Source organism: Mytilus galloprovincialis, chromosome 4, assembly GCF_965363235.1.
Source record: "Mytilus galloprovincialis chromosome 4, xbMytGall1.hap1.1, whole genome shotgun sequence".
Lineage (NCBI taxonomy): Eukaryota > Metazoa > Mollusca > Bivalvia > Mytilida > Mytilidae > Mytilus > Mytilus galloprovincialis.
In genome coordinates this window covers 77,204,399-77,228,805 of record NC_134841.1, presented here as the reverse complement: position 1 = coordinate 77,228,805, position 24,407 = coordinate 77,204,399, and the positions used below count along the sequence as shown (strand labels likewise).

General features: G+C 32.4%; 2 protein-coding genes across 2 annotated transcripts; both read right to left on the bottom strand.

The window, feature by feature from the left end:
- Positions 1–1,860: 1,860 nt before the first annotated feature.
- LOC143072992 (uncharacterized) lies at positions 1,861–6,865 on the bottom strand. The gene is made up of 3 exons (XM_076248200.1): positions 5,845–6,865; positions 3,475–3,630; positions 1,861–2,058 (listed from the first exon to the last, which is right to left on the bottom strand). Exon 1 carries the CDS (start codon positions 6,615–6,617, stop codon positions 5,847–5,849), a length of 771 nt encoding a protein of 256 aa, XP_076104315.1. The 5' UTR covers positions 6,618–6,865; the 3' UTR covers positions 1,861–2,058; positions 3,475–3,630; positions 5,845–5,846.
- LOC143073753 (uncharacterized) lies at positions 4,301–5,830 on the bottom strand. The gene has a single exon (XM_076249509.1). The coding sequence runs from the start codon at positions 5,780–5,782 to the stop codon at positions 4,301–4,303; it is 1,482 nt and encodes a 493-aa protein (XP_076105624.1). The 5' UTR covers positions 5,783–5,830.
- Positions 6,866–24,407: the final 17,542 nt, after the last annotated feature.

Here is a 24,407-nt window from a genome sequence, read left to right as displayed (position 1 = left end):
ATTTTCACAACGAAGGGTTTCAAGTTGGTCTGAAATTTCCTTGTTTATAGATCTAAGCTCGACCATTTCAGTAGCAATACTTTCAACATCGGATTTATTTTTCTCAAAACTCTGAGAAATAAATTGCTGACTTCCCTCCATGTCACCCACACGCCGAACGAGACAGTCGACATCAGATTTCATTTGCGACAATTTGGAGTCAATGCTATTCACAGAAGATTTTATATCATCTACCGAGTTCATTTTTGTGCCTAGGTCGTCTACCTTTTTAATAAGGTCGGTCATCCACGGTGGCGGGCTTGAATATGAATATGACGACGGAGGAGGGGGGAACATGTTTATACCAGGTGATGTAGACTGCTGAAATTGATAATGGTGAGGTTGCTGTGATACCACACTGAATGGGTTAGGGATTTGCGAAGGTAATGTTGCTGAAAAATTACACGACCCAGAATTTGAACTTGTTGTTTGGGACATACTCAAAATGGCGGACGAATCCAACGCACCTTTGGAACTTTTACTTTGTACTCGTTTCCTTTTTGCTGGAGGTTTAGTTGGTCTAGTTTTTTGTTCCATCCGTACTCAATATAACAAAACACTTAAAAGTTCATAAGTGATACTCATATTTCCATCACTTGTAAGTCAACACAACCCAAAATACTCAGGTGGACAAACAGCACGTCCATACAGCCCAGGGGACGTAACAAAAAAGATTTAATTTCATTCAACGAATTAATTTATGACCTTCATGTACGTGACGTTTAAAATACGGCAGTTTACCAAATGGTCAATATTAATCATCTATGGAACAAAACTGTGTGAAAATCAAGTAAATTTTGCAGGGCTGAAAAACTATCTAAAAGAAAATCTAATACTAGAAAAGAATATATTTTTTAAAACAAAGCCTCTTCACATTGCCAACCTCTACTGGGACCCCTGGCTTCCATTATTAGAATAATTTACACTTAAGCAACTTAATTAGCATTACCCTATGTAATGTTATTGTGCATTTTATTTTAGCCTTCTCACACCAACATATATGTTTTTATATAATATACTGTTATATGTTGTCTATTGTTTATTGTCTTTTGTTCTTGTTTTGTGCCAAAAATGCATATACATTCTCTTATATCTGTTTTGTGTTTGTATGAATTATTTACAATGGAAAACCAACTTTGCCAAATTTATTTAATGTTGTATCTTAAGACAAAAATACTGCTGCCAAATTCCAAATTTCAAGGACTTTCTATTATTTATTTTTCTTTTTTTTCCCCCTAGTTTTTCTTTTTTTTGTTTTTGTTTTGCATTTGTGTTTTAATTATTTATTATTTTCTCTTCTCTTCTCACATTCTCTCTTAAATAATTACATTAGATGTATGTTTCATTATAATACGTTATTCTGATTGGCCAACTGCACATCTCGTGCTATTCCTGAAACAATTGTATTAGACAATAACATTTATCATTCATGATGACACGAGGTCCCACAATAAAGTGCACAGGTAAATTAAATGAAAACGTGATAAAAATTGTGTTTTCATGATTCTAGCTAAAAAAATGTAATTATAAGTATTGAATGCTTCTTTTTGTAACTTTATAGGGTTGTAAAAGCGTTGACCGTGCGCACATTTTTAGTATGAAGCGCTTGCGCGCTTCATACAAAATGTACTTCGGTCAACGCTTTTACACCCCAATAAATTTACAAAAAGCAGCATTCAATTCTTAAATAAAATTCTCACTTTATTGATCAATATTGAAATAATTGATACACAATAATATACTGTATATATATTTTATAATTTTGAGTACTAACAATTACTAACAATTTTTCTAATTATATTCTAATTCGCCAACTCAAACGAATATAAATTATTTAATAAATAAAACAACACATAAATAGGATAAGTGTGCCTACAGCTGTAGCAGCCTTTAATATTACATTACATTCAATTTATTCTCAAACTAAAGTCCTTCACTTTAAATTCAGGCACACTACCATCAGTCCAATCATACAATAGCACAGTTATATACAGTAACAGTAACACAATCAAAAACTATCTACAAAAGAGGAAAAATTCATATTAATATAATGTACTAATGCATATACTTCTATTAACGATAACCATCTCATAAAAGGGGTGGGTGGGTGGGTAAACATAATAACGAATGCTGCTACGTCGTACTATAGGCAAACTTCGAATAACTTAATTTCCTCAAGCTACCCCCTTAAGTAATACTTAATCATGCTTTTCACGAAAATCATGAGGGCATATACCCGTAAAACCGGCAGTACGGGTATATGCTATCCAATCAAATAGAACGTAAACACACACCATGTGCTTGATATAAACACACACACGTGTTTATAGTAAACAATCACTTGACCGTTACAACGTCATGTGACTTATACCTTTAATAAATATATTTATATTCTAATTCGCCAACTCAAACGAATATAAATTATTTAATAAATAAAACAACACATAAATAGGATAAGTGTGCCTACAGCTGTAGCAGCCTTTCGAAAGACAAAGAAAGCAAAAAATGCAAGTAGATGTGAGATGTGAACATAGAGTGATACATATACAATGTATAAAGTATATTTATGAAAATTATATTCCCAAACTTTTAGACACTGTCAGTTTTTCTTTTATATTTTCTCTTACATAGCCATCTTTGGCTTTATCTGAAGCCCATCTACCATGCTTCTTGAATAATCTATCCTGAATGCCAGCTGATGCAGCTGCAGTAGCTCCACCTGATCTCAAGCTATGTAATCCAAATTTGGACTTATCTAAACCGATAGAGCTGATAATATAATTTCTGTTACTCTAGTATATGATAAAAGTTTAAGACCTCTCAGTTTATAAGACTTAGATTTTTTACATAAATACATGGATCTAAATATATAATCTGAAGATGAAGCGTCAATATTAGATAATAATAAATATTTCTCCAACATACTAACAGGACATGTTTGTGTATCTGTTCTAGCAATTAAAACCTGTGTGCCTTCTCTATAATGATCAGTTTTGCTTTTCGTTATGAGCAAAGAGACATGTGAATCACTAAATTTTAAATCAGATCTTTTTAAATTTACCATTTCAGAAAACCTTAAGAACCCTGCATAGCTTATAAGACACATACAACAAATTCTAATTTCTATAAGATTGTTACATTCTTGACCATATTTAATAACAATTTTCTTTAAAATATCTGGTGTAATTGGTTCTTTTTTATTTACAATAGCATGTCCGATCTTTCTATGAGCTCCTTCCTTAACCGATATACACAACTGTGAATAACACGGGTTTGGATAGCCTGCTAGTTTATGAGCCCAGCTTATGGAATAATATGCTTCTTCAACCTTAGCATACGAATTAAATGTCTTTGACAGGTGTATTAAGTACAATGAAACATAAAAATCTGAAGCTGGTAAAGGTTTAACATTTAAATAGTTATTACACCACTTACAGAAATTGTTAAATGCATATGAATATTTTCTTTTGGTATTCTCGGCCTTCGAACGCAGACAGAACTCAGGTAGGCAATTAGATAAAGATGTCAAATCTTGGTCGACTGGCTTAGGCAAGGATTTCCATATTCCACATGAAAAAATATCTGAAAAACGTGCATATGAAATAGAAATATAATCTACTATACAACAAGCTTACAATATAATTAAATGACCTTGCCAGATTTATTTTTCATACTGGCCATGTCAGTGATACCTTGCCTATTAAATTTGGCCTTGTCATCAACAAACGACCTTGCCAATAAATTTGGCCTTGTCTTTACTATGCGACCTTGCTCAACAGCCTTGTCGTAAATTCTTACGTGAACTCAGCGTTCAATCTAATAGCTAAAACACTAGAAACGAATTCATCAGATCCCAACAAGGACTTATTATTCATACCATGAATAAAAATGTTCTGATTTGGTTGAAATTCTAAAACATCAATTACATATGGTTGCAAATGCGAACCTCTTTTAAAAATCATTGTCCAAAATGACGAGGAAGGCCACTTTGGAACGATCAAAGTGCCTCTAGCTTTACATAAAATCAAATGTTTAATTGCTCTACAGACAACAGAAATTGGAGGAACAATCCAATTAACTTCATTGTTCCAATTTTGCGTGAACGCATCAACTGCTTCAACACCTGGATTCCAGAACTTAGAATTAAACCTGGGCAATTTTTTATTTAAATTACTCGCAAATCTGTCCACAGTATGCGGACCCCACATATCATCTATAAATTTAAAAAATTCTATGCTTGTTCCCCAGTCTTCTATATCAATCATTTTGAAATATAATCAGCTTTAGTATTTTCAGATCTCGGGATCCAAACAACATCTAACGTAATATTCAATTCAGAACACAACTTAAAAATATTCATAGCTATCTCTTGTAAATGTACTTTTGAACTTCCTTTCTGAACAATGAAAACACAGTTATTGTTATCTGTATGCCATTTAACACATTTATTTCTTAAACGGTTTTTAAAAGACATCAATGCTAACAAAATAGCTTGAAGTTCTCTCCAAGTAGAACTCTGTATAGACTCTTGTAAAGTCCACATCTGATGAAAAATATTAGAGTCAATATCTATCGAGTAAGCACCAGCAGCTACATTACTTGCATCAGAGTATACAACCACGTGGGGAAAAGAATAACCTGCTAAATGTTTTCTGTTCAATCTTAGAATGTTATTCAGCCAAAATGTGAGCTCATTGAATACACAATCGGGACATTCCAATTTTAAATTTAAATCCCACTTTACTCTGCTTTCAATAGCCCAGTGTAAATAACGGGTCATTAAACTAGTTATGTTACCCATGACTGGACACATAGAAATTACCTTTCCAGTTACCTGAGCCAATTCTCGTGCTGTGAAATTAGGAAAGTTATTCAAAACATCAACCATTGATGCTAGGGTATTTTCAATCCGTCTATCTGATATACTAATTGAAAAATCAGACGAATTCCAAACTAAACCTAACCACTCTAAACATTGGACTGGTTCAAAAATAGATTTTTCCCTGTTAAAAAGAAACCCTGCTTCTAACAAAGACGTTTTTACAAAAGATGAACATTCGGAAGCTTCTTGTTTATTTTTACCCATTCCAAGTCCATCATCTAAGTAAAGCACAATATCTACGCCGTTTTCTCGCCAGTATTTTACGATTGGACGTAAACATTTAGTGAATAGATATGGAGCAGACGAAAGACCAAAGGCTAAAACTGTAAAACAGTAAAATTTATTGTTCCAGCAAAATCCTAAATATGTTTGTTGTTTAGTACATACGTCATAATGAAAATAACCAGACTTAAGATCGAACTTAAATAGATAGCAATCTTTTGTGAAATAGTTTAAAGCCACTTTCCAGTCTTCAAATTTAATTCTTTCTTTTTTAATAAAAACATTCAGTTCACTTAAATCCAAAATCAGACGTTTTTTGCCCGAACTTTGAACTGCAACACTAAGCGGATTTACAACAAAAGGTTGAAATGGAGTTTCAATAACACCTCCGATATCAAGTAATTCTGAAATTGCTTCATTTACAAATTTAGAATGGACATTAGCAGATTTGTTATTCTTAAATGACATAGATGTAGGAGTCTGCAAAAAAGGAATAACATACCCATTTTTGATAGTATTTATAACAAACTCATTAGCACCTATATGTTTCCAAAATTGTATATGCTTGCGTAAGCTATATTTCACCCCTTTTGCAACAGATGAAATATCAATATTATCAAAATATTTTGCATGTGACATAAACAGTTCAAACTGTCCGTAAAGATTACGTTCATCTAAAAAAGTAGTATAAAAATACTTATCATTAATTCTGTTGCCTTGTTGTCCCTGAGACACCTGGTTTTGTACTGAATAGGAGGGGGCACTGAGTTCGCCAGTGGCCAAGCTGGTTGCAGTTGTAACAGATGTCCTGAGATGACGGTTCCCTCCGTCTGCCGGTCCGAAAGGGCGGCTGTTGGTAGTTGTTTTGTCTAGCGTTATGTTGATTAGGCATAGGTGCAGAAGGAGCAGAAGCAGTAGCTGTAACGGTTCTATAAGGATGAGGTCTTTTCTTTTCCTTGATACTCCTGATGGCACGGGTTTCTGCAGAACGAATGCGCTTCTCGTCTTCGGACTCGGAGGCAAGGTCGTCGCTTTCATATTCACGGACGGTTTTCCATCCTGCAGGAGATTTGTCTGCAATGCGGATGAGTTTATTTCGCTTCTTAACCTTAAGGATAGCTCCAGATACCAATTTAAGACAAGCTGCATCTTCATCAGGAATACGCTTCTGGAGCTTAACGAGGTCGGCCATGATTTCACAATTAAAGTTGAATTGTATCTGGTTGCCCTCACCTTTGAGTTTAACTGAAACTTCCTGCTTGAGTTTGGTAGCAAAATTCTCGTTGCCAACTGCCAAATCTTTGTGTAGAGTAGCGATCTTCCCATCAAGATAGGTTTTAAACAGAGAGAAAGTATCCACCAAGTCGTTATTCCCAGTATTATGTGCAGAAATACCATCACGCAACGAATGTACACTAGTACCAGCTGGCAAAGATTCATGGTCGGAATCTAGAAGTTTCTCGGAGTCAGACATACCACAATAACGAATGCTGCTACGTCGTACTATAGGCAAACTTCGAATAACTTAATTTCCTCAAGCTACCCCCTTAAGTAATACTTAATCATGCTTTTCACGAAAATCATGAGGGCATATACCCGTAAAACCGGCAGTACGGGTATATGCCATCCAATCAAATAGAACGTAAACACACACCATGTGCTTGATATAAACACACACACGTGTTTATAGTAAACAATCACTTGACCGTTACAACGTCATGTGACTTATACCTTTAATAAATATATATATACAATCTAATGTTTAACGAGGCCGGGATAAGGTACCGGTACTTTCCGTATCAAACTAACAAATGTAAAAGTTTTCAATAAAGTATGTATAATTTAAAAAAAAAAAAAAAAAAAAAAAAAAAAAAAAAATATTAATCATCCATGTAATTTTCTCCATGGGTATTTGCAGAATTTCAACGGAGGCAATTTCTTTGCATGCTAATGTCTATAAATAGGATAATTTACTGTATTGACGACAAATTTCGCTAAACAAAATGATTAGAGTTTGCATTTGAAACAAAGTATACATGTAGCTATATATGGGCGTATACAATTTTCGCGATTTTTTTTTAAATGTGTTATATCATTTGCGCCATAGAGTCACACTTCATTTGCGTGATTACTTTTTTACGCCAGGTACAGGTAAAAGTATCAGAAATGTTTTAATATATCTTGAACACACGAAATTTTTACGGTATTTTTCTGGATAAGAAAGTAAGTCCATATGAGACAAGATGAACATAATTCATTCGGAGACAAATAAAAGAAGAAATACGTCTGTATTTAGTTGTGTTCACCCCCCCCCCCCCCCCCCCACACACACACACGATATTTAACGTTTTGAAAAACGGACGCAAGTCGATGAAAAGGCAGCCAACATAGTCATCCAATAGTCCCTTTGTTTTAACTCTTTAGGTGTATAATTGGCACACATATTATTTTTTTTTGGCGTAAATGACATGATTCGTTGCGGAAATGACATGATTCCTTCGGCGTAAATAAAATGCCAATTGGCGCAAAAGCAAAGCGCCGGGTTATATATATATATATCTAATACGATAGACACATTTAGGTACATAACTTTAAACACAGTCAACTGTATATTTTGTTTTGTTGTCGATTTCAGGGAGGCATGTTCAGTTGCTTTTAAAATCAAATGCCTGTTGGACTTAGTTCATATTTTGATTCAGTATGCTTTGTATTTTCAATGACAGTTGGAAGTTGGTGTATATTGTATATTCCGTTAGATCAACCAAGTGCATTGATGTTTACATAATAATGCATAGGATGGACGGCAATCTCTTCCATCTATTTCAATGACTAATAATTTTATTTTGGAGTAAATGAAAAAATTGCAACATTTCTTAGAGTTGCACCTTAAACTACATTTAAGTAATTAGGAAAAAGGAAAAATCTCTATGTCAAAGTAAATATTTATGTATTTAATCATTACCAAGAGTTTGTTTAAAGTGATTTTCCCTTTAAATTAATACTTCTACCGGTAAAGTACTTTCCGCCACCATTTTTAGTTTCATTTGAAGTCACATACATGTAGATATATCAGGTAGATAATCAACTATACAAATTAATCAACTGTTGTTTGTTCAATGTTCAGTGGGAAATAGTTCACAAAAATTGGTTCAACGTACAGTGGGAAATAGTTCACTTAAATTTAGGTCGAATGAATTAATAAAACTCTAATATAGGATACCTGTACAGTTTAAGTTGTGTCTGTCTCATATATTGTATTATATCTAGAAATTGATAATGAAGGTAGGTTTTATAGCAATATTCTCAAGCAGAACCTGCATAGTACGGAATATGTATCTCCCAGTTGATATCATGCTCCAGCGCTTGCATATTTTGTCATGATTTCTTTTTTTTTGCGGGTTACTAATTACAATGAAACAATAAATCAAGAATTCCAAGTTCGGAATCGATCGTTTAACAGACAACATGACGAGTTAGGTTACTTTAATGGTAAATCTGTTTGTTTTACAGATGACGACGAGCACGTTCCAATTATCGTTACCATAACCCCATCTTATTTGCTTCTAATGCGATCTACCGAATTAGTAATTCTCACAAGGTATGAAGTTACTTGAGCAACACGACAGGTACCCCGTGTGGAGCAGCATCTGCTTACCCTTCAATATCACATGAGGTAATCCTCTGATTAAAGGGGGTTTCCAGTTGCTCATTATCTAGTTGTCTATATGGTGTTTTGTATACTGTTGTTTGTGCTCTGATCTATTTTTGTCATGGAATTGTTTGTTTTCGACTTTCGAGTTTGAATGTCCCTTTGGTATCTTCCACTTCTTTTTTTATAGAAATTACCAATGTGGTCTACGTCATCCATACATTTACACTATTTGTTTTGTTTTGTTTTGTTCAGTTTGTTATGTTTTGGGGGACTGCACGAATGATTAGAGGGTTTCAATACATATTTTCATTGGCTCTAAAGAAAAGATATTATCATTAAGTACATTTATTGTTGATGCTTATATCCCCTTTAATGAAGGATTGAATAATTATTTTATGTTAAGTACATCAACATCTACACGTACAAAGTATTACTTGCCTAAACCATCACAGGAATATTTTTCACCACCATACGACGAAGCAGAGGGTAATTTACTCCTGGGAAATTGGAAATTGTTAATTGGGAAGATGAAGTCATCCCGTTTATCATATATTTTAGTGTGAAGTCGTTCATCTGTGTCAATAGTGAGTAAAAGTTCAAGATATGAAGCAGTCTTTCTTGTATCAGTAGTATTCTTAATTTTAAATTCACTGTGATATATTAAATGCAAATACTGACTGAAATATGGGTTATTCGGTGATACTATTAAAGTCATATATTAAAATTATTTATAAGTTATATATTAACATTCAATATCTATATATGATCATATGGAATGATGACGACAACATGCAAACAAATAGAGATAAATGACATGAAAAAAAATTGCATTTTAAACAAAGTATATTTACAGTTCTTGTATATGAAATAATTGCATAACAACATTACCAAAATTTTAACCATTAAAGACTGTTTATTTTGTTTTGTCGTTGATTTAAAGGAAGCATGTACAATTTGTTTGTTTTGAAATTTAGGTTCCGGTTAGATTGTAGAACCTATTGTATATATATAATTTGGGTACAATTACTTTTAAGTTAGATTGTAGTAACTATTGTATATATACAATTTGGATACAATTACTTTTAAATTTTACATGTCGGTTAGATGTTTGTACAGATTGTGTATTCAATTTTGGTAATTATAGTTATAACAATAATGAAACGGATTGACAACTTCATTTAAAAGGCTGATTGTTTCATTCTGGGATAAATGAAAAAAGGCAAATTTCTTAGAATTTCACTTTCAACAAAACACTGGTAAATTGCACAACAGATAACGTCTTGTTTACTATAACTATATATTTATGTATTAGTCATTACCAATATGGTACATGTATAACTGAATTTTATCTGTTTTTAGTATTTTCCCCCTTTAAATCAATACCATTCACCAATCGTACATCGTTATGCTTTTAACAAAGTAATCACAATGACCAACACACCTTGAAAACACATTACAGATTATATAGTGTGATTTTAAAGTAATCCGTATTTGTTGTGAAAAACTACATTTTTAAATTAAAATACGTATTATAGTGTTTAATACTGTATCACATGTAATTATGATATGTTTAATAAATACTTCTACTATATGAATACTTGTTTTTTTCAAAGTTAAGTATACAAAGTATAAAGAGGAATAGAAAGTATCGATCGCTTCCTGTCAGAAATAGAAAAAGTGATGGTCATAAAATTGAGAATGGAAATGGGAAATGTGTCAAAGAGACAACAACCCGACCATAGAACAGACAACAGCAGAAGGTCACCAACAGGTCTTCAATGCAGTGAGAAATTCCCGCATATCAATATCATTCGTTTATTATATAGGTGTAAGAAGATGTGGTATGAATGCCAATGAGACAACTCTCCATCCAAGTCACAATGTGTAAAGTAAATAATTATAAGCCAAAGTACGGCCATCCACACGAAGCCTTGACTAAAGACGAACAACAAGCTATAAAGGGCTCCAAAATTACTAATTTGAAACAATTCAAACAGGAAAACCTACGGTCTAATGTACATAAAAACTAGAAACGAAAAACATTTATGAACTAAATTAACAAACGCTAAACATCAAGTTTCTGCCTTAGGACAGGCGAAAACAAATGCAGCGAGTTTAAAAGTTTTAACAGGCGCCAACCTTCATCCTAACCTGAAATAGTAGAATAACATTAAAACATCGAAAGACACACTATAAAATATCAATTGAAATGGCTTAACTAAATGAAAAAGACATGTTGACAAAAACAAGTAAACACACACTGAACGAATAAGTTTGATCTAGTATGACAAAATATGAATACAATTTAAATAATAATTATAAAAAAACAAAACGGAAAGCAGGGTTTATGTTAGCACCTGAATTCGCGTTTGCAGGTCATAATGAAAAATAATTCAACTAAACTAAGGAAGTCTCTACCGATGTCACTAAAAAGATAATTGAATGTTTTTTTTGGTTCAGATAAACAGTTCTTTAAAACCACAAACCACTCTTAAAACATATTATAGAATGAAAAAAGAATTTTTTTAAAAGAATACATGTTTGCGCCTGTACAAAGTCAGGAGCTCTCTGACCTTTGTTGGTCTTGTATGCTGTTTAATTTTAGTTCATTTATATGTTTGGGATTTTAGTATGACATCTATTTTCACTGAACTAGTACTAGTACACATTATTATTTAGGAGGCAGCTGAGGTCACCTCCAGGTGCGGGATTTTCTCGCTGCGTTGAAGACACATTGGTAGCCTTCGGCTGTTATCTTCTTTTTGGTCGGGTTAAATATTGTCTTTTTGACTTGTTCCCCATTTCCATTTTCGATGTCTTTTGTTCTGGAATATGTTTCATTAATGTACAAGGTTATTTCAAATCACCAAAATATTTACTTCTGCTTGTGAATGTTTAGTTCCAACCTTTTCACAAGGCTTCGGAACTGGCATGATTTAAACTATTTTATTTTAGTAATACTTTTTTTATAAAATTATAAATGACTGAACTGGCTGTTTCAAAACCGAAAGCATACTGGGTAATATTTCAAAGTGTACACCAAACACTGTGATTGGTTAAGAACGTCTTTACTGATGGAAATTCAACTAATGAGGTGACGTTGCTCTCAAATTAGAGTAAGTATAGAATCTAATACCGACGAAACTACTAGAGTCAATGTCTTTAAATACTTCCATCATCAGAATCTGATACGGCGAATTCTTACCTGTGGAAAAATCACCCTTGCATGGGTTTGGTTTAGCAGTTTAATTTTTTAACCTTTTTTTTATTTACCAGTGTGCTCAAACGTTTGGTAGAGTACGTTTAAAGTCTTCAAAACGTTTGGCAACACGTGTGCGTTGTACAAATTATCACAGGAGCATGCATATGTGTCGTGTGAGCTTACTTTTAATTTACTATTACAATGTACACGATGCGTTCATTTATATATGAAGGACATTAATACATGAATTAAAAAAACAGATTCCAAGTTTAAATATGAAATATTATAGGATCTATCCGTGGATATAAAAAAAAATCATGAATAACAACTTACTGATGGTTTTGTGTTTTACAGATGATTGCAAAACTAAAGAGGTTCATTGATGTTCCAATGTCACACCGACCTTATGAAACTTTAAGTATTATCTGTGTAATTCCCGTTGAATTAACAATGAATAAATACATATATACTTTATTTTTAGGTTGTCTTATATCACTTTACACTATTACCCTTTAAAATGTCAAAGTTGACGGAAATGCTAAGTATAATTTATGATCAATTGGATTTGTATTGTCCAGACGTAAGCTCATGTCTGGAGAAGTAAGTTTGGCTGATAGGGGTATATAAATAGAAAGGCTAGTCCAGTACGTGGGAATGGGAATGCAAAATGTCCTCTGTTTTCACGAGCTTCACTATCTACACATTGGGGGTCATTTAATTACCTGTAACAAGGAAACATTTGTACTATACCCAGCATAAACTCTATTCCAAGCGAAAGTATGCATTTCGCGTTTGATATTTCCGACCATTATTTTACGTAGTTATCATAATATTACAACTACGAACCCTTACAAATACCTTAGAATTTAGTTTGACGACTGTGTTTAACGTTTACGAAAAGCACTAAATAACTTGTTAAATCACAGAGCCGAGTTTTGGGAGCTGTTAAACTTTTTTTAATTCGAGCGTCACTGATGAGTCTGAACTTTTGTGGATAGTAGTTATTAGCAATCATACCGTATCTACTTATTTTTATATTGAGAACATAAAGAGAACACAAAAAAAAAGTTATTCACCGGGTCATACACGGGTTATGACCCCGTTTCGTGCAGGATCGCTCTCGTTAGCCATCGAGACTGGCAGATTCACCAGACCACAAATACCACTTGACATCAGATTCCTGGCTTAGGACAGGTGCAAACATTTGCAGCGGGATTAAACGTTTTAATGGTACCAAACCTGCTCCCTTTTTCTGAAACAATAGTATAACATCACAACATAGCAAAACACACGATAAAAAATCAATTGGAAGGCTTAACTCAATAAAAAAAACGTTTATTAACACAAGTTATGAACGAATTTCTTACAAAAATAATAGTCTTTGCCATGATCAGATTTAGGAGACTTATCAAAATTTATAGGTTTTTAAAATATAAGATTATATAAAATTTTGTTTGCAAATTATGCTCACGAAAGTACTTAGATAGGACATGTTTATACCGAACTTTAACACAACTCACACCACAAATAAAAATGCAAAGGCTTCTGGCAAATGACTTGCAACAATGTCCAATGTCTTTCGTCGCTTTTTTCAAGTAAACTGTCATTAGCGACGTTATTTTTTGAAAATTTCGATTCGTTGCATGTAATATAGTGCTTTTTCGTAATTGTACTTTAACTCTACAAAACAGTTGTATACCTTTTGGTAATTTGCGTAGTCAAAATGACTTCGTTTTCATACAAATCCAGTGTCTAGCAAGTTTGTCAACTGGACGATTTTCTTACGTTTTCAACGTTGTCGATTCTGGACGCTATTTATGTCTTTCAAAATCAAATTGTTTGTTTGCTTTGTGTTTTGGTGTAAGATACAACTTTTAGCACCCGTGGTTGTATGATATGGATATTCTTCCGTAGTATCAACAAGACTACAAAGTATTTAAAAAGATCCGATGATGGTGGTTGTTCGTTTAGATGAGGTTCTAAAGTTGAAAAAAAGGCTTTATTACGAAAGGATAAAAAATCATAAATTTATTTTCAAATTTGGGAAGCGTAAAACTGCGATTGTTATTTCTCTACAATAATATTCATACATGTATATATAGAACTTGATTTGTTGTGCCTGAAGAGTGGCTATATACTCCTCTGTATACAAAGCTTGTAAACATATGGGATGTATATTACTATTTTTGTCTTTTCCTGATGTTGTAACAAACACTCGGATATAATCGTTGGTCATCGGCGATGTTTAAAGTCAAACTTCACCGGACGTTGGAAATTTTCAGTGCAATAATAGTGTTTGTCAAATTAACCCTTTTTAAAGTTTCTTCCTTGATAGTGTTGCGCTAGCAACTGCCTTTTCAATTTTACTGTGTGAAAGAGTTAAACAAAATGTTCAGCTATGTGGGATGACCAAATATAGAGCGTCTAATGCCTTTGAATGAAAATATGAAAACTTCAGGATGATCTGGAAAATACGGGAAAGTTAAACATATTTTACATGATTTTTTTTTGTTTTGTTTTAAAGCAAATTGATTATGAAATATTACATATTAAAAGAAATTTATAGTATGATGTATGAGTGAAAGTTTAAAGTGTGAAGTCATATATTATGCGGGATAAATTCTTCACATTATGAATGTGTAAATTCAGTGTGGATGTCTATTTTCTGTTAATGAAGGATTAAATAGGGTTAACTGCTATTGTTTTTGTAAAATCGCAAGCACACACACACAAAGTGTTACTTTCCCAACCAACCACACGAACAATTTCAAAATTATCCATCTGCTACTTACACCGAATATCATTACACTGGTGATGAAGTTATCACATTGACCAATACCTTGAATGGGATATAACTGATCCGACTATATATATTAAAGTAGTTAATAGCACTTGAATTTGTTATACCAAGCTAATCCAACTCCATGCCAAGAAATCCTCGCTAAAAATTCCAGTCGACCTCCCACGGCACCCATTAGTAGTTAAAGATTTAATTTCATTCAACAAATTAATTTATGACCTTCATGTACGTGACGTTTAGAATACGGCAGTATACCAAATGGTCAATATTAATCTTCCATGTAATTTGCTCCATGGGTATTTGCAGAATTTCAACGGAGGCAATTTCTTTGCATGCTAATGTCTATAAATAGGATAATTTACTGTATTGACGACAAATTTCGCTAAACAAAATGATTAGCGTCCTAAAAAGTTTGCATTTGAAACAAAGTATACATGTAGCTATATATGGGCGTATACAATTTTCGCGATTTTTTAAAAATGTGTTATATCATTTGCGCCATAGAGTCACACTTCATTTGCGTGAATACTTTTTTACGCCAGGTACAGGTAAAAGTATCAGAAATGTTTTAATATATCTTGAACACACGAAATTTTTACAGTATTTTTCTGGATAAGAAAGTAAGTCCATATGAGACAAGATGAACATAATTCATTCGGAGACAAATAAAGGAAGAAATACGTCTGTATTTAGTTGTGTTCACCCCCCCCCCCCCACACACACACACGATATTTAACGTTTTGAAAAACGGACGCAAGTCGATGAAAAGACAGCCAACATAGTCATCCAATAGTCCCTTTGTTTTAACTCTTTAGGTGTATAATTGGCACAAATATTTTTTTTTGTTGCGGAAATGACATGATTCGTTGCGGAAATGACATGATTCCTTCGGCGTAAATAAAATGCCAATTGGCGCAAAAGCAAAGCGCCGGGTTATATATATATATCTAATACGATACACACATTTAGGTACATAACTTTAAACACAGTCAACTGTATATTTTGTTCTGTTGTCGATTTCAGGGAGGCATGTTCAGTTGCTCTTAAAATCAAATGCCTGTTGGATTTAGTTCATATTTTGATTCAGTATGCTTTGTATTTTCAATGACAGTTGGAAGTTGGTGTATATTGTATATTCCGTTAGATCAACCAAGTGCATTGGTGTTTATATAATAATGCATAGGATGGACGGCAATCTCTTCCATCTATTTCAATGACTTATAATTTCATTTTTTGGAAATGAAAAAATTGCAACATTTCTTAGAGTTGCACCTTAAACCACATTTAAGTAATTAGGAAAAAGGAAAAATCTCTATGTCAATTTAAATATTTATGTATTTAATCATTACCAAGAGTTTGTTTAAAGTGATTTTCGCTTTAAATTAATACTTCTACCGGTAAAGTACTTTCCGCCACCATTTTTAGTTTCATTTGATGTCACATATATGTAGATATATCAGGTAGATAATCAACTATACAAATTAATCAACTGTTGTTTGTTCAATGTTCAGTGGGAAATAGTTCACAAAAATTGGTTCAACGTACAGTGGGAAATAGTTCACTTAAATTTAGGTCGAATGAATTAATAAAACTCTAATAAAGGATACCTGTACAGTTTAAGTTGAGTCTGTCTCATAGATTGTATTATATCTAGAAATTGATAATGAAGGTAGGTTTTATATAAGCAGAACCTGCATAGTACGGAATATGTATCTCCCAGTTGATATCATGCTCCAGCGCTTGCATATTTTGTCATGATTTCTTTCTTTTTTGCGGGTTACTAATTACAATGAAACAATAAATCAAGAATTCCAAGTTCGGAATCGATCGTTTAACAGACAACATCACGAGTTAGGTTACCTTAATGGTAAATCTGTTTGTTTTACAGATGACGACGGGCACGTTCCAATTATCGTTACCATAACCCCATCTTATTTGCTTCTAATGTGATCTACCGAATTAGTAATTCTCACCAGGTGTGAAGTTACATGTGCAACACGACAGGTACCCCGTATGGAGCAGCATCTGCTTACCCTTCAATATCACATGAGGTAACCCTCTGATTAAAGGGGGTTTCCAGTTGCTCATTATTTAGTTGTCTATATGGTGTTTTGTATACTGTTGTTTGTGCTCTGGTCTATTTTTGTCATAGAATTGTCAGTTTGTTTTCGACTTTCGAGTTTGAATGTCCCTTTGGTATTTTCCACTTCTTTTTTTATAGAAATTACCAATGTGGTCTACGTCATCCATACATTTACACTATTTGTTTTGTTTTGTTTTGTTCAGTTTGTTATGTTTTGGGGGACTGCACGAATGATTAGAGGGTTTCAATACATATTTTCATTGGCTCTAAAGAAAAGATATTATCATTAAGTACATTTATTGTTGATGCTTATATCCCCTTTTAATGAAGGATTAAATAATTATGTTATGTGAAGTACATCAACATCTACACGTACAAAGTATTACTTGCCTAAACCATCACAGGAATATTTTTCACCACCATAAGACGGAGCAGAGGGTAATTTACTCCTGGGAAATTGGAAATTGTTAATTTGGAAGTTGAAGTCATCCCGTTTATCATTTTTTTTAGTGTGAAGTCGTTCATCTGTGTCAATAGTGAGTAAAAGTTCAAGATATGAAGCAGTCTTTCTTGTATCAGTAGTATTCTTAATTTCAAATTCACTGTGATATATTAAATGCAAATACTGACTAAAATATGGGTTATTCGGTGATACTATTAAAGTCATATATTAAAATTATTTATAAGTTATATATTAACATTCAATATCTATATATGATCATATGGAGTGATGACGACAACATGCAAACAAATAGAGATAAATGACATGAAAAAAAATTGCATTTTAAACAAAGTATATTTACAGTTCTTGTATATGAAATAATTGCATAACAACATTACCAAAATTTTAACCATTAAAGACTGTTTATTTTGTTTTGTCGTTGATTTAAAGGAAGCATGTACAATTTGTTTGTTTTGAAATTTAGGTTCCGGTTAGATTGTAGACCTATTGTATATATACAATTTGGGTACAATTACTTTTAAATTTTATATGTTTGTTAGATTGTAGTACCTATTGTATATATACAATTTGGGTACAGTTACTTTTAAATTTTACATGTCGGTTAGATGTTTGTACAGATTGTGTATTTAATTTTGGTAATTATAGTTAGAACAATGATGAAACGGATTGACAACTTCATTTAAAAGGCTGATTGTTTCATTCTGGGATAAATGAAAAAAGGCAAATTTCTTAGAATTTCACTTTCAACAAAACACTGGTAAATAGCACAACAGATAACGTCTTGTTTACTATAACTATATATTCATGTATTAGTCATTACCAATATGGTATAACTGAATTTTATCTGTTTTTAGTATTTTCCCCCTTTAAATCAATACCATTCACCAATCGTACATCGTTATGATTTTAACAAAGTAATCACAATGACCAACACACCTTTTACCAGCCCAGTAGTCAGCACGCCGGTTATGACGTGAATATCAATTATATGGTCTTATTTTCTATATTAATTTACTGTTTGTAAAAAAGTATGAATTATCCGAAATACTAAGGATTTTCTTATTTCAGGCATATATTACCGTAGCCATATTTGGTGCAACTTTATGGAATTTCGGGTCCTCAATGCTCTTCAACTTGTACTTGTTTGCCTTTGAAACTGTTTTGACCTGAGCATCACTGATGAGTCTTAAAAAAATAAAAATAACATTTGTAGATGAAACGGGCGTTTGGCGTATCAAATTATAAGCCTGATACATTTGATAACTATTTACACCACTCAATCGATGCCACTGCCGATGGACTTTGCGCCCCGAGGGTATCACCTGCCCAGTAGTAAGAACTTCGACGTGAATATCAATTATATGGTCATTTTAATAAACTTACTGCTAGCAAAAGCATGAACATGAATTATCCGAAATACTAAGGACTTTCTTATTCAAGAAATAGATTACCTTCGCCGTATTTGGTGCAAGTTTTTGGAATTCGGGTCCTCAATGCTCTTCAACTTGTACTTGTTTGACTTTGAAACTGTTTTGATCTGAGCATTACTGATGAGTCTTATGTAGACGAAACGCGCGTCTGACGTATCAAATTATAAGCCTGGTAGCTTTGATAACTATTTACACCATTGGATGGATGTCACTGCTGGTGGACGTTTCGTAAGTCTGGTACATTTGACAACTTATCTGATTATAGCTGACGCGACTATAACTATATATAAAACGGGCAATCAAAAATCATTTAAAAACAATATGGGCAATCGAAAATTATTTAAAAACAATATAGGCAAAAATAAAAACGTTGAAAAGACCAACAACATTGATAAATCATTACACAGAAAACCAAAGCTTTATCTTCATGAACTGTTTCTAAAATTGAAGACGGTGCGTTGAGGTCTCTGGAAGGGTAGGCAAAAAACCTGCTACAAATGTTGAAACCGTCATGTTTGCATTCTAGCTCACATGATAATGAAACACAGAAAAGTCAAGTATACATTTTAACAAGACGTAGAGTCGAGCAGTTGCTGCTTTTACTCCTAATGCTACATGGAAGCGGCCAAAATTGTAGGTGCATAAACGAAATTTCAAAGTTGGTGGTTTGACTTGACTTTAGAAAGAAAATTTGTCATAATATCAATGCATTATTCAGCCTTTAATGGATAAGCGCTAGGTTAGGATCGTTAATTCAGATTTAACATTTTAGGTATTTTAAAATGACTATTTTCAGTATATTAGGTAATTGAAATCAGATCAATTTGCAGAACCTATATAAATAGTTGCCGACGATTTTTTTTATAAAACATTTGAACATTTATCTTTGGTGAATCATGATAATCAGGGAGATTCATTCATGAAAACCGGGTGAAGGTAATATTGTTCCTAGTCATAGATTTGAAAATTCTAGGTAAACATAAAAACAAATTGTAACAGGGTTAATATGAAACACTCTACCCTAACATCTTCCCACACGTTTTAATAATGCTTCGTGGTGCATTTATAGATTTTATCGATCTAATATGTTCATCCTTGTTCAAATCAACAGCTTAATATTATGAGAAAATTATAAAAGTCAACTGCGAAGTTAAATTTTACGTTTAATAAAGCAGATCTTTATTATTATTATTAAAGTTCACAGTCTATCTATTCTAGCCATCATTCTGTTTTAGGAATGTGTTTTTTTTGTCTTTGTCCATCTTCATTCATCTTGTCCTAAAGATAATTACCTAGTCGCATTCCAAATAGTTATCAAAAGTACCAGGATTATAATTTTATACGCCAGACGCGCGTTTCGTCTACATAAGACTCATCAGTGACGCTCAGATCAAAATAGTTAAAAAGCCAAATCAATACAAAGTTGAAGAGCATTGAGGATCCAAAATTACAAAAAGTTGTGCCAAATACGGCTAAGGTAATCTACTCCTGGGGTAAGAAAATCCTTAGTTTTTCGAAAAATTCAAGGTTTTGTAAACAGAAAATTAGTTAAAATGACCATAAAATTGATATTCATTCCAAAAACTGCATTAAACCAATATACTTCTCAAGTGCGTAATGTGGAAACGAATAAGGATTAAAAATATGCTTAAGAGCAAAATTCTGAAATTTAGGATGGTATTCTGCAAAAAAGTACACATGAGGGTCTGGGTGGGGTATCCTTCATTTCTGTAATCTTAAATTTAAGGGTTATTTTCATCTAATCTTTAAATTTTGGTGGCCATATTCTTCTGATAGTCTTTTTCCAATTATTCTTTCTTCTTGAAATTTTAGCACCTGTATTTCTTTATTCTTTTTTTTTTTTTTGTGGCGTTTTTTTTCTTATCTATATAACATGTTGCCGATCACTTTCTATTATGTAAACCCATCTACACCAACTCTGTTAAATGATGATGACTTTATAAGAGGTAGCCATTGCATAGTTAGTTGATTTTAGTCACAAATAATATCCCATCAGGTACTAATCTTATCCATTATATGTGTTCCTCTTTTGGTCCCCTACAAAATATTTCACACCAGATCAATTTTAAAATTTCTTTTAATCTATACTGAAATTAAAAGTATAACAGCCCGATGTGTGTAATTTATGTTTTTTGAAACATTGTGGCGAAATTCAAAGTTAGAAGTATAAATGACAATAAACATAACATGAAATAAAATGTATAAGGTAAGGTTTGCACGCTTTATAGCACACATATTAATAACTTTATTTTCATTCACAAATTTTTGAAATATTTTATCAAAATAAAATCTGAACACCCAGGTAGTTTAAAGAGTAAAAGGTTGAAAATCCAAAATGTATAAGGATAATAACTTTTATTTTTATTAAATTAAGTGTGAGTGGCTGAGTGTGTTAATATTGGAATTTAAGCTAAGTTAGCGTAACTATTGCAGAAAGGGTTTTCGTCCATCGCCAGTTCAATCCAGATATGCATTCCGAGTATTTCCCATTTCAAGCCGGATTTGACTCATATATAGCTATGAATCATTGTTGCTTAAGCTTTGAAATAGTTTAAGCAGAGCTAGGAAAGTGAGGCATACATTATGGGATTTATCCTTTTAATTTTTCAAGGACTTGAAGTTTCTTTTAATAATAATTTGTTATTGACATGAATTCCTGGTTTTAATGTTTACAATTATGTTTATAGGTTGGATTTTTATGAAAACTTGGTCAATTTGTTAGTTTGTTTTATGCTAAGTGGCAAATATCTCAAAATCTTTAAGAACAAAATCAATATATCATGCAATATATATTAATGAAAAATGCAATTATTAATTATTTTTGTCCTTTTATAATATGCTATTGAAAAATAAAATCCTTTTCAGGATGACCATACACTTATTGAAGCAACATCACGTTTAGTAATACCCACTCCAAAGTTATTTCAAGATATTCCAATCGGTAATTTTAGTCTTTTATCTTTTAAAATATTAGTTTGTGATTCCCGACAATCAGTTGAGTCAAGCCATTTCCAACTTGTTTTTCGTTCTTTTTTCTGTGTCAATTTTTTTTTCACATTTGAATTATTACGTATAGAATCATGTCGGGGACTAATAAAGAAAAGTTAACTATTCGGTATGAGTTGTTCTCATTGTAGAAGACCATACAGTGACCTTTATTTGTTAAGTTAGTCTGTGTTAAAGTGTGCGTCTTAATAGAGGTCGGTCATTTACAAACGTATCAACCGTATCGTATACGTTGACGTATCTGCATCTACAGATATATAAAAAAATATTATGTGATCCCGAGCTTATTAATAGGACCATGCTTCATTTAAAAATAACCTAGTTGGAATCTCTTCGAAACAATCAAGCATACACTTTCAATATGTGTGATAGTGGTGTTTTGTAAAAAAAAATAAGGGGTTCTATCAACTACTTTTAAAAAGGAGCAAATGTAGGGCAGGTACACGAATATCGTACACAATCCTTAAATAATCTAGTTAAAAAAATATTTCAAGATCTTATATGAATAAACACCAACAAAAATTAAATGTACTACTTGTATACATGTATTAAAGGAAGTTTTAATATTGTTCATTTGGGATTTTATCATAAAAGGTAATAGAAAATTACTGAGTATCACTCTATTTGTCAATTAACAATTTGGTTCTATGTGAGAACAAGTTCATACACAAACAAACGATTTTACCGTATTCACTCCTATTATGCCTGTAAACTGTTTCAACTGTCCGGAATATCTTTAAAAGTCGGGTTACATATTACCCCATAAAATCAATATTTCCTAATTGTTTTGTAAAATTCTCCATTAGAGATTAATCAGTCGCCCATTTGCATTATTGAAAGTACACAAAATTAAAGCTCGGGATCATATACTGTTCTTGGTATATCTGCAGATGCGGATACGTCAACGTATATGATACGGTTAATACGTTTTTAAATGACCGACCTCTAATAAAAGAAATTAAACGGTAATAAAATCGCTGTACTATTTCAAAGTGCGTGTAATGATGTTTTGTCATGAATTTTTATCCATCATTATGACTTTATTTTCAATCCTATCTGTGTCATGACCTCATATTTTTCTTAGGTTAAAGGATATATGATATATGTTAATATTTAAAAGGAACATAATTTTCAGCATGAAACGAAATCAATATTATGTTTGTAATTTCAGTCACTTAATAGGTGAATAATATGACAAACCGAGAAAGATTTACACTTTAAAACGACCTTGTCGCATATTAAAGTCATTGTTAATATTTCTCCAGGTAAACCATCTGTTTTGTTTGCAGAAAATAATATATTTGCGAAAAAACTGACGGATATGTTATTTTCAATACACATTTAAATACCTACTGGTTTTATTGTTGTTCATAAAAGTACACAGACTAAATAAAAACCGTTCATATATTTACATATACCTTCACGTATTTAAATTAAGTGAAGTGGTATTTCCAAATTTTGATGATAACTATTGTTCTTAACTATATGTAAGAAAGCAAACCAGCTGTGTAACATCCAAATAACTTCAGCTGTCAACCCCATTCAGTTTTAACCAGCAACAGGTTTGATTTATCCATAAGGCCCTTTCCATAGTTTCGTTAATTGTTCATCTTGTTGTTTAAATTTTCTTTTAGCCGCTGAATGTGAGCGTGATTAAGTTAGCCTCAGGATATCTACAAACATTATTTTTTGTGTTTCTATTCTAATGTATCTTAATGTCCACTATTGTATTGCAGGACAATAAAACCTTAAATCGTGACTATATTGAGAAATGAAAATATAATCCAAAAAATAAGCTGTTTGTAACATAAAGCGATTTTAATCAGACAAAAACGTTTATTGAAATTTGGATTATATGAATGAGATCACTGAGACATTCAGAAATCGTAAAAAAGTACTGTCAATGTCTATTATAATCCTTACAAATTAGTATCCGGATATGCCAAATAACTTAGTGTCGTTTGATTGAACAATTTTACAAATAATTAGGAATATGGTATACACCCTTTGAACTGGTATGTTATAATAAGAGTTGCATATTCAATAAAAATAGATGAATATTAACCTAATTTTGGACAATTGTTCTCAGTCTAGAAATTGTTTGGTATATTTTTGTTGGTCAAAACACATTCAAAACTGAATTTGAACTGAGTTGGCTGGATCCTGTTTGATTGCATTCGTGGGCAGCTCCCGCAATAGAAAACACAATTCTTTCCGAGCAACACAGAATTCCTAAGTGTTCTGCATTCAAAGTATGACCGATTTCGAATTGAGAACCAAAGAATTCGCTTTTTTTTTCAAATTGAATCACTTCCGTGCAAATATTTTTTGTTATTGAAAACCATAATATTAAAAGCTAATATTGCATAAACTCAAAATATAAAGCAACGTGATACATATATGTAAATTATGTACAATATTGTGAATACTTAAATAAGAACACAAATAAAATCATTTTTTTATGTTTTGATATGAGCGTCACTGATGAGTCTTATGAAGACGAAACGCGTGTCTGGCGTACTAAATTATAATCCTGGTACCTTTGATAACTATTTGACCTCTCTTGATATAGTTGAACAGCAGAATATATAATCACGTAATGGGTTT

Excerpts from the sequence above, each read along its gene's own strand:
- LOC143073753 (XM_076249509.1), bottom strand. The coding sequence starts at position 5,782 with ATGTCACATGCAAAATATTTTGATAATATTGATATTTCATCTGTTGCA.
- LOC143072992 (XM_076248200.1), bottom strand. The coding sequence starts at position 6,617 with ATGTCTGACTCCGAGAAACTTCTAGATTCCGACCATGAATCTTTGCCA.